This window comes from Stegodyphus dumicola, chromosome 1 (assembly GCF_044657685.1).
Source record: "Stegodyphus dumicola isolate Sdum_Otavi_A_Nest chromosome 1, ASM4465768v1".
NCBI lineage: Eukaryota > Metazoa > Arthropoda > Arachnida > Araneae > Eresidae > Stegodyphus > Stegodyphus dumicola.
The window spans coordinates 196,301,243-196,313,999 of NC_140768.1; the positions used below are offsets into that span (position 1 = coordinate 196,301,243).

At 29.8% G+C, this 12,757-nt stretch overlaps 1 protein-coding gene across 2 annotated transcripts in view; it reads right to left on the reverse strand.

Annotated features, from left to right (window-relative positions):
• Positions 1-4,175: 4,175 nt before the first annotated feature.
• RYBP (ring and YY1 binding protein) overlaps positions 4,176-12,757 on the reverse strand; it is an 87,258-nt gene continuing 78,676 nt past the window's right edge. For both annotated transcript variants that reach the window (XM_085824549.1, XM_085824552.1), the window contains exon 4: positions 4,176-9,120. In XM_085824549.1, the coding sequence (XP_085680675.1) occupies positions 8,895-9,120 (226 nt within the window). In that variant the 3' untranslated portion in view covers positions 4,176-8,894. The remainder of the gene's footprint in view (positions 9,121-12,757) is intronic.

Sequence of the window (12,757 nt, forward strand, 5' to 3'; positions counted from 1 at the left end):
GATTTCTAAGTCCCCTTATATTATTTGATGATTTTACTGGCTCTAAGTTCAAAATTTTATTTATATGACAATTTATGATTGTATCCTGCCTACCATATTTTTCGTTTAACAATTTTAGCCATTCGTTATAATTTTCATCAGTTAGACCAAACCCTAATACGACATTATATGCAGTACCTGTCAAAAGATATCTCAGGTATTGAAATTTACTTATTTTTGACAAAGAATCATTGTTATCTACAGCATTCTTGAAACAGTTAATAAATTCTAAATAAGTGCTGGGACCACCAGAAAACATTTCAATATTTAATTTTGGCAACTTAACTGCCGCAACAAATTTATTTTCGATTACAGGAATTACAGGTACATTTTGAACCATGTTAACTTCAGTATCTGCTTTACATTTTCTTAACCGATTCTTAATTTTGGATTTTATACTCAACATTTTATGAGAGTATTCTTCAACAGATTTTAATTCTTTTTCATATTCAGCTTTATCTTTTATCAATTTATCTATCTCTTTATCAATTTCATTTAAAGAATTTTCTTTTTCTGACAAAATATCCTGACACTCTTAACAAGGAATCTGTGTCAGTTCGTTCAATTGCTACTACCAGCAAATCTTCTGCTTTATTTATTTGTTTAGTGATTGCATATCTGATAGCAGCTCTTTTCGACTTTAATTTATCTATATTTTCCATATTTCAAGTAATGGAATATAACCTTATAAAATTCAACAAATAATTGTAATAAACATTAAAGTACAGTATTTCAATATTTCAAGCACTTCCTTTAAAAACAATATTTATAATCCACAAATTTCCTTTGATTAAGATCAATTATTTTTTCAAGCATCAACCAAGTATTATTCTTTCAAGTAATATTTCAATAAATCAAAGTAAATATTCAATATTTTTATTTAAATCAATCCTTTTTTTTAAGGTTGAATACTTCAAGAATGAAAGAAAATGGCTTACCTGATATTTTCAGGTATCCTTCCATTACTCCAGCATAGGACGAATCAAGAAATACCGTATATACCCGCATATAAGTCGAGATATTTTGGACAAAAAAGAGACTTCAAAGTGGGGGGGGGGGTCGACTTATACGCGGGGCCATAAACAATTAAAAGAATCGGAAGTTCAAAAATTTCTTTATATAATGCAGTTGTTTTCTTCCCGCACTCAAATTGGACGACTAATCAAATAAGTCACTTACTTGAAGTAATTTCATGACTTAAATTATGTGACGAACTAATCACAGAGTTTCATGCTTTAACTAGAGTAAGTTTCGATTAAACCAAAGAATTTTCGCCCCCGAACAACCGATCAATATCGAGCAATAAAAAAGTTTCGCCAACACGTCAAGAAAAGAGAAATGCAGATAGTTTTTACGTACATATAAGTCTTTATAATAGTTATTGTTCATTCATGAAATACTTTTGTAACAGGCGTACATGTCAAAATTAAAAAAAAAAATAGCCCACGCAATAACTGAACAGTTTTGAATATTTCTTTTAACTTTTAAAAAGGGAAAATGCAGATAGATTTTACGTACGCGAATCTTTTCCGGAACAAATTCTAGAAGGTTACTATATACGATCATTTTTCCCCAATTATCCTGCGTTTTAGATTCCGTAATTCCACGAGGATTGAGATCGTCATTCAACCCCTAGATGTCTGCCTCAATAAGCCATTCAAAGTAAATCTTAGAAAATATTGGGCAGAGTGGATTAGTTCCGGTCGACCAACATTTACAAAGGGAGGCAACATTAAAAAGCCCGATATTACATTAATTGCTCAGTGGGTTAAAGATACGTGGAACGAAATACCCTCTGAAATGATTATAAAATCATTTAAAAAATGTTGTATTAGCAACGAACTAGACGGCACGGAAGATGATACTGTTTTTGAAAGTGAAAATGACGACGAAGGCTCTAGTAGTGATTGTAACAATACAGAGTTCGAGACTGAAAATATGTATGATGACGAGCCAATGACGACAGAAGAGTTCTATGAAATGTTTGGCGAATTTGACCATGAATCGGACGTTGAAGGATTTTGATTTTGTTTATTTACCAAGGTATTTTTTATCGTATATTTGCTTCTTTTTCTCAGATGATTTTGAATAAATGTAGTACTTAAAAAAAATGTTTCGAAGTTTCTCGATCGATTTCGGAAGTGGGGGGGGGGTCGACTTATACGCGGGTTTCTTATTTTCTAAGAATTTTTTATGTCAAAGTGGGGGGTCGACTTATACACGGGTATATACGGTATATTCACTTTCGATTTCGTAATATCTAAAGGTCCAGGAATTTCGGCACCAAAAAATGTATGAAACTTGTTACATTATGATCACGATTCTATTTTATTCACGAGTTGGGAAAGCATCAATTTAATCAAGAATATACTAGTATATCAAGAGTCAATATACCATTTTCACGTAAAGACTCAACTTGAAAATAAGAACTTCCAGTTGAAACACAGAAATATTTAATGAAAAGCGTATGTACATTATTTACATTATTCAAAACACAAAATTTACAAATAATATAAATTTCCCATCATAGGGCCAAGATTAGTTTTTCAAGAACAATTATTATAATTGTTGATTACCACTATGCGGCCAAGAAAAGATCATTTCAAGCGTCAAACTCAAACTAAACTAAAAGAGTTATTACATTCTTTCTCTGCCGCCAGTCACGTGACCTAGTCGACGACAGACGATAAATAATAAAAGAAAATTGGTTCTATCGAAGAGAAAAAGAAATAATTTCAACAATACTTTTTAAATGAGAAAAATTGCCCACACCCTTTATTAGCATATAGTTAATGGCTATGGAAATTAGCAATTGCCACGGATGTCATGGTATATCTCAACGAATTCAATTTAAAATTATAGGGAAATGGTACTCACATGTGAAATATATTCTATTGTGTCTATCTTAAGGCATATCACCCAAAATTTGCATGGTTTGAAATGCAAATAACATTAAACAAATCTGACCATTTTCCATGCTGTAAAAAATTCTAAATATCAACAAAATCCCATTCCCCAAAACATTTGCACAGGCTATATTTTCTGAATTTATACTACAGTTGCAACAGCATTTTGTGGATCTTGAGGCAAGTGCAAAATATATTTCCATGTTTCAATATCCATTTGAGGAGCTTCTCCATCAGACCTTCAATTGGAAGTGAGTGATTTGCAAAATAATGATACGTTAAAAATGATATTTAAAGATCTAAGTTTTATAAATATCTTTCAAATGATACATACGCTCAATTAAAATCGCATTACCTGGGATGAATGAATATCCGTATTTGGGAATACTTAACAAAGCAAAAGACATCTTTAAAAATGAAGTATGTGAAATTGCAATTCAGATCATTATTAACAGATAAAAATTTGCAAACAACTTTAATGGATGGAAGTACTAATTTCAAACTCCAGTACGATGAAATATTATCCCAGAAAAAACAATTACATTCTTCACATTAGAAATTTAATAATGATGTTTCTTAATATGTAAATCTTTTATTCTTTTTTTTTGTAAGTATTAGTAAAATGTATATAAATATTATGTAAAAGTAACATTTCATAAAAAATTATATTTTTTTTTTGGGGGGGGGAGGAGTCTCTGAGAAAACTGTCCATTCGTATCTTCATGTTTGCTACTTGGCCCACCAAGCCTAAAACTTTTACAATATGGCCTTTTCTAAAAAAAGATTGCTAACCTACAACAATATTAGAAGCGCTTGTCTGTTGTTATTTACACTCTTCATTCAGGAGACAATATGCACATAGATGCCATGCCAGTAAAACATTCTGCGATATCACTAACAACTTAAAAGCATGCATTAATCGTGTAAAGCCAAAAGCAGAGGTAATTCAAGCATTTCTATGGAAACAGACTTCTTTTGGGATATGTTAAAAGATTCAGTTTATACACACACCATCACTTCCACAAACTTTGGTTGAGGTTAAGAATTGCATTATCAACACATTTATAGAAGTAGGATGAAGCTGCTCACTTCCAGAAACTTTGGTTGAGTTCAAGAATTGTATTATCAACACATTTATAGAAGTAGGAGGAAGCTGCTAACACAGTTGTTAACTGTGTTCAAATATCATGTAGACATATGTTGTGTAACCAGAGAAAGCCACATTGAAAATTTATGAATATGAACAAAAACTGAACATTTATTTTCATTTAGCATGACATACTTTTTAAAATACACATGTAAATTTTTAAAGCCAATAATCCCCAGCATTTATTTGTGTATGCTTTTATCAATGTGATCTTTTTACAACAAGGGGAATTTATGACAACAGGATTTCTTCTGTGGCCTTTTAATTAGTCAACTCCGTTATTGATTTACTACAATTTTGGGAATATTTAATGTTTCATAATATCAGAGCTGAAATAATACATTCAATATTGCTTTTAATAAAAAAAAATCAGTGTAAAGCTTTTAAATAATCTTAAAACATATTAAAAAATGCCTTGTTTATTTCAGTTCTTTACAATTTTATTACACACTTTAAATACAATACTTTATATTTAAAATAAATACAATATGAAATTCTGTAACTAAAATAGAAAAAGGGGTTTAAAAAATGCAGAACAGCAATAACAGAAAAAGTAAATTTTTGATATTCTTCTAACACTCAAACATTAACATGTCATTTGCATACAAAAGTTTAATTTTAATTATCATGGAGTTTACATAATTAACACTTTTATTGAAATTCAAGTTATTACTTGTGAACAGCAAAGAAAGCACAACTCTAACTGTTAAATTTTTTAAATTTGTTGATGTTCACTTACAAGAGTGCATATTTAATAGATAATTAAGTAGAAAAAAGTGTACAGAAGATAACATTTGAGACTTTTCTTCATTTCTAAATATAGTTACATTGGCAAATAAATAAAGCATAATACTTCCATATTATGCCATCCCTTTATGTTTGTTTTTGCTCGAGAAAAATTTGCATTTACTTGTTCAGCTTCGGAGAGGCGGTTGAATATAGGATTGGCTGTCAATGGTGGAAGTTGATGTGCAAAATTTTCAAAAATATTTAATTATACAATTGGAAGAGTAGAATAAAAATTACAAGGGCTTGTGTTTGAAATCTGATAAACAATAGCTAAGAAGTTTAAATTTCAAAAGAAACGGTAGTAAATAATAGCTCAAACAAAATATTTTGTTGATTGCAGTTTCAGTGGAACTTGGTCGCACTTTAAAATATTTATTTTTCTCAAACTAAAAAAGAAGTGTTTGCAGTAAATATAACTTATTCACTATTATTAAATATTTACCATTAATTTTCCCTCAAAATTAGCTATAATTATATTCTGCTTTTTTATAATATTAAAAGCAGATTCAATCATATTTGCTATCGTAAACCCATGAAGCTTTCTGACAGCAAGCTTGCAGCACCACTATTTCTAGGGATGGGATAATATGTATATAAATACCAAATAAAATATGGTAATGATGTAGTATGTGATCTACTGCTTTTACTTATTTATTTATTTTGTAGATGGCACCACTAAAATTGCTTGCTTTTTTAATCATTTCTTTTTTCCACCATTTTATCACACAACTGAGTATTAAAAGTTTTTTTAACAAAGCTATTAAAATTTAGATTTCTGCACAACATGTGAAGTACACACAACAGATGTTTCCACATTATCTCGCAGAAGATCCGTTAATAAAAATGATGATTACGTTTTCCTTATATTGTGTAATATCCATAATGAACAACTCATAAAAAAGGCTTTTTTAACCCCTTGAAGACCAGCGCATGAAGAACAAAGTGCAGCCACGGAACCGAATCCCACGAAATGGAAAGTCTCCACCGGCCTACGCATTTTCACCAGTTACGCCTGCTTTTACAAAAAAATTCATATAAAATCCGTATTGTAATATAATGATCTCAGTTTTTGAAGTTATGTACTTAATATGCTAATTTTTAATATGTATTAATAATGACTATAACATTAATAGAAATAAATGAAAATGCAAAGTACAAAAATTATAACTATATAGATGAAAACAAAATTACAAATGCGAAATGTAAAAGAAAATTAAGCAATAATAGGTAGGTAATTAAAATCCAAATTAATAGTTTTGCTGCGTGTGGAATAATTCAACACAAGGATCAACACTGGACAATGATGGCTTTTTTAGATGCAAGATGTATCATGCATTGGGAAAGTTCTGTAATAATGCTGTAAAAGTTACTTTTTAATTAACCCTTTCATGACGGTGCAGCTTTGTTGAAGTGGAATTGTTGTGTCATGCGTATGTGACATTGGTCCTAAATATGTTAAGGGCCTCTCCTGCTTTTGTTTCATGTAATTATAAGAAACTGGTAGAACATAAATTCAAATTTAATGGATTTAAAACATTTAATTATTAAAATTAATTAAGGAATAATTTTTATTTATGTATTCTTATTTTCAATATTTAAAAAAAGCATTTTGATAGTGCCATCTAAGAAATAAATAACTAGCTAAAAGTTGTAGACTTTATATATTGGGCAGAAAATGCAAATTTCAATGGATTATTAAATAAAGATGATTGATTATAATATATGACTTTTCCCCATCCTCTCGAACTAGGAAATTTATAAGTACATAACTTATGTACTTTTTTTATACATATCAGGAATGCCAACATGTCTATTACGGCAACAAATTTTAAATTCATTTAAAATGTACTAAGAGAATAAGAAATTAGGCTGAGTGCTCTAGAAATGTTTATGAGCCTTTTGAAATACCATTTGTACAAAATAAAAATAGCCATTTAATTCAGTGCCTAGATTCCAAACAAGTTTCTTACCGTTCATTGTAGCGATTCTGGCATTCAATCGGTTAGGTTCCCCATATATTATTGTATTTTCAATGTATCCTGAAGAGTCTTTATGTTATAGTTAACTGTAAGGATAGTAATAGTGCTACAATAATACACTAAAGGTCATAATAAATTTGCTAAATTTAAAATTCTAGGTAATGACTAATGAAAAGTCATCTGTTAAGACTCTGACAATGCCTTGAGATTTTACAAAGATTTAAGAGTGCTTTAAAATTTTTTCAGCATAACAATTCCAGATGTCCTTTAATTGCTGCAAACACCCCATTATGTAACTTATTAACCTGCAATTTAATTTAAATTCTTTATTAGGACAAATTAAACTATTATTGGCATCTACTAAGCATTTGTGGTAAAAATGTTGGCCACCTGATACATATGTAAATAACTATAAAATGTACTGAACTCATAATACACAGTTATAATTTAATTTTATAATTTGTAATAATTTTATTTTTATATTTTATCTTTAGGCAATCTCATGCCCCTAACTGATGATTAAAACTTTATTATTATTAATGATAGCAGCTAAAATATTTTGAAATCAGAAGCACAATAAACATATATGCTTTAAAACTATATTGAATAATATGGTACCTAAGTCTAAAATTTATTACAAAAAGTACTAAACTTCACAAAATGTCCAACAAAATTTGAATGTAAAATTCATCATCGTACACTGAACACTGCTACAGAATAAAATATGATTAAAAATCCACTGAAAATACTCAAAATGTGTAATTAAAAATATTATCAATAAATAAATAAAACTCTTTCCTCTGATTCAAGGCACCATAAAGAAATACAAATGGCCATTCAATCTTAAAACTTAGTGTAATAAAATTATAAATTAAAAAAAGTCACAGTTAAATGGAACACACGTATTCAAATACTCCTTAATTAAATAAATTTCCAACTATAATTTACAGACAAAACATTCAGGCAAACTTCTGAAAATATAACTTATTTTATGAGAGAAAACTAAAAAGTAATGCATTTTTGCACCAGAAATAAAGAGGGAACCAAGACATTAATTTTTCTTTCATCATGGCAATCTATTTTCCTATCACACAGCCATCCGGGCATGGTCACCAAAATTACTAAATCGTTCAGCACATTTCCAAATGAAGTAATTCTTTCCAGAAGGCAATATAAATTTTATCAATACGTGAAAATTCTAGAACTTTTAATTGCTTCCCAACTATCAGGAAATCTGGAACTGCCAATGAATCCACCTGCAAACACAGAGGATGAATGTTTGAAATGATTTAATATATTATACTAATATAAGAGAAATTATAATTTTGCACGATGTGCAACGAATGCTCAATAATGTAACTAAGCAGAAAAAAAAAAAAAAAAAAAGGATCATATTGTCCTTGTACCACTAAACGCATGATGCAGGAAGATATTAATTTCTGGAAAGAACAGTAATGAAACTAAAAATTCAGCGGAGAGAGTTAAGTCAATTGTCCAAAAGTGATTACATGCCCAGAAAATGTATTTTTCGTATATAAAATACACTAAAACTGGTGCCAAGATGAAAGAAATACCTTAATCATCTGTCCTTTCTAAAACACAAACATATGAAAAAGTACATGTTTTATTTTGCCCATCAATAGATTTCTAGGGAGTTCAAGACACTTTTCAATCCTCCTCCATATTTATAAATCTGCCAAATTTTATATTTTTTAATAAATATTTAAAAAAGAAGTAAATTTTCACCTTTAAAAACCAAAGTTCAATATCTTCTCTTTTAAAAAATGGCAGTTGATAATTTGCAGAAGTCTGTATTCTACACTTGCCTGAGTCAAGGCTATCATTTGATAGTCAAATAAATCACAGTTTTTGTCACTGATGATGAAGAATAGTAGATGTTATTGGCACACCTCTGTGAAAAATGATTAGGCAGTTAAAAAGTGCTCCATTTTGTCCCATCTGTACAACATTTTAAAAAGTCTAAACAATGATAAAAACGAAAGACCAGTTTTAAAATGGGGAAATTTTTTGTCATCACCTCCGATCTGACTGAATATCCCCATTTTGCGCCTCACTGTGGCTGGCAGAATCTGACTGACTACTATCTGTACTATTACCACTGCTACTATGTGGTCCATTTGCTGCATTATCAGATGACACTCTACGTTTTGGCTGGAATTCTGTTATGATAACAGTCACATTGTTGACAGTGACAGCTTTCTGTTGAGCACTACTTCGGTCAATATTCTTTAATCTTGGTCTGAAACACAATCATAAAAGAATGAATAAATGTTTTTATTAACAAGTGATAATATTAACAGCTATGTTTGCAATTAATAAAAATCTTGTAAATAAAAGGCCACATCAGACTAATACAATTAAATGCCACTTTTACAGAAGTTCAGATTAAACACTCCTTTTTTGAGGGGTCACATTTTATTATACATAATTTATTTTGATTTAATACAATTCAATGTTATCTCTTTAAAAATACTCACAAAAGAGTCTGAGAATTCACATTCATAATAATATTGCTACTTACTAAAAATTTCTTAAAAAGTTTTCACTTTGTTCATTTAACTAATTACAAAAAACAACCTCTATCCTTAGCCATCTTTCTAAAGAAAAGGATATTTTTGTGGAGGATTTTCAAAAGGAAACTGCCTCATGTTCTAGTTAGTTACTGAGAAAAATCATAAAAAAGGTCCATTCATTGACATTTGAACATAGAATATCAGCATTCAGCATTTTCCACTTGAATGCTGGTGGACAAATCTGACTTTGAAAAATATATATTTTGCAAATTAAAAACTCAGATTTTTACCATGTAATATATTTTTCCAATTTTATTCAATAAAAACTCTTTCTTTTCGTGAAACCTTACTCTAATTTACTCACTTACATAGAATACAAAAATTAACCCTTTCCGGCACGCTACTCTTTAAAGTTGGAATTTTACCAAAAAAATTTGTAGGTAGTCTATTTAGGTATAATTTTACAAAGATTGCACAAACCGTTTCCATTTTGTGGGTGTGTCCGAAGTGAACACACTAAGCCGCACGAGCTGCGATAGGTGAGCATTGCTGTGAAGTACGTATTACAGTAAAATACTTTGTCTATGATTTAAAAACAGTAGAATCTGATCTCTGTAGCAGATTTAGCAGTCCAAACACACCATACACTGAAGACTTCACTATGTGCAATATTTCGAAGATAAAAATTAAAAGTAATACAAAATAGGCAGATTAGCATACGAACAACAAAATTATATAAAGATTTTTTTTTCATTGATATTCTTTATATTTAAAAAAAATCAAACATTTCTTCGAACAACATCAGTGCCTTTAAGAACAGAATATATCTCAACATTAATGATTTGCTTGTGTGGTGCTGCCATCTATTATTCATAAAAGAGATTAAAAGCAACCATTAGTGTAGTTTTCGTGATATTTATCGATTATTTTCAGTGTCTAAAGAGGGAATATTTTTGGTGTGTTCACACCGAACACACTGCACTGGAAAAAACATTAACATGATGATGATGAACAGAAAAATCAGCAAGTCCATCAGAATTTCTTTAAGCTTTTTCTTAGGAAAGAATCATCATCATTATTATTATTGAAGCTAATCTGACCAATGAAACATTGAATTATAATTCATTCCAGAATTATTATCTCAGACTTTTGTCAAAGTAAAAAAAAAAAAAAAAAAAATTAATAGCAACTTAATTAGAATTAAAAATAATCTGGTATCCACATTTAATACTTTTCATGAACTACAGGTGTGGAACTAAAACGACGATGGATATTAGTTTGGTTGGCCATCACACACTTTGCCATAAGCAAAGTATGTGATGGCCATCTGTTTCAGAGAAGTTATGCCATCAAGACTCTCTAAGGGGAACTGGCTCATCTACATTACATATGATGAAAATACACATGCAGCCTTTGAGCCCAATTCAAATTACAAATATTTAGTGACTTTACTGCTAGCATGCTGGTGATTCAATGGGTATGAGTAAATATAAGAATCCTTTCAGAATCTGTGCTTGTTAGAGGCTCTCAGCCTATGCCAAACGACTTCAGCAATTTATCTTATTTCATATTTTTTTCCCAATTTTAATATATACAATTCATAACATATATTAAAATTACAGTCCAATTATTTGGAAAATTATGATGAAGGTAGGATAGATCTTTTGACTTCAAATAAATTAGAAGTAATGCATAATAATGCAAATATTTTCATCTACCTTCATTACAATGAAATCAAACAATTTGGGCATCTTCCAGTTATGCTGAAAAACATGCATAAAGATATAATTTATATTTCTGATTCTGGATGCCATATAATTATTGACAGTCATAACTCATTAGGAGCAATCGATGAAAAAGCTCAGCAAAATACTTTGTTTGAATTAGTATTGAATCCTGGCTTCTCATAAAGATGTTGTTACAACTCGTTTAAGTCGTATTTGACTGGTTATGATTTCATACTTGCAACTATGACTTATCTTTTATTCTCCAAGCAAACTACCACCTCTGATCATTTGGATGCATGTCCTATATTAACTGTTTTTAATTTTAATTTTAAAAGTATTCAAGAACTTAAGTCTTATGAACTAGTAGCTAGAAGAATGCATTTTCAAAATAAATAAATGGGAAAATGTAGAAAAACTTGATTACTTAATAAAAGTACATGATTAGTAACTTGATTAGTCATTAATAAAAGTACATATTTACAGACAACAGAACAAAACTTATTGAATGAAAAATGGAAAATAGTAAAGAATAAGATTTATTATATGTCAGGTATATTTAATTTTATGGTGGTTCAGTTTACAGCAATTCAGATTGATTGCTGGTTTAGAAACGTATGATGTACGTTCATACTACTACTCCCCCCCTAAAAAAGGATTCATTTTTGGGGGGGCTTTTAATTCTGCTGAAGAATATAAACAGTTATTTATATAATACAATGTAAAACTTCTAAATTACACTATAATATCTCTCTTTTAAAGATGAGGGTTACAGAACAGTCACATTTCTCAACATGATGGTAACAGTTCACCAATGGGAAGACAGAAGAGCTAAGGGTAAAATTATATCAGATTTGAAATGAATAAAGTACTTTCTGAACAAAGGTTTAAAAAAAAAAAAGAGAGAGAGAGATGCTTTATTTATCCTTGGAATGAGCCCAACCAGACAAATCTTAGGAACAGATAGCGAGCATCAAGAGCATCAAAGTAGATAAAAATTAAATACTGACATTATAAAAACTGCAGTTTATCTTCAAATGGACATAAATGATAATTTGGCCAAACATTTTTTTTACATTAATTAAATACAAAAATATTTTACATAAATTTTAGTCAGTAAAAATTACATTAGCATTTGGATGCCAGGACCATTTACACTATATAATGAGGCTCTTAAGTACCAATTCATTTTATAATGTCATTACGAGAAAATAAGAGCTTTTTTTTAAAGTCTTTTTACAGTTATTAACCCTTAGCCTGTCGAGTGATTTTCTACGAATACCTTTAAAAATGTCACTAATTTTGGACCAGGCTGCCCTTAAAATGTCAGGAAAATAACCCTAAACCTCTGATAAATGCCAGCTATTGCTATTTTTAGTTCGTTACCCTCCCAGAACACTTGATCAAGGGTTTCGACTGTAAGTGAGATGGATTACTACCATAAATATTAGTACCCGTAGATGTGAGCTGTCAAGAAAGTTGCAAAAGACTCGTTTCTCCGTGATGACCGTCTGAATGCTGCAGGGTACATGTGCGAATACTATCTTAAAAGTTTTCTTTGCTCTTATTTTGAAAAAACTTGGCTTTAAAATTTACCCGCTCTTTTTTTTAATTATTATTAATGTTTAATCTAAATTAC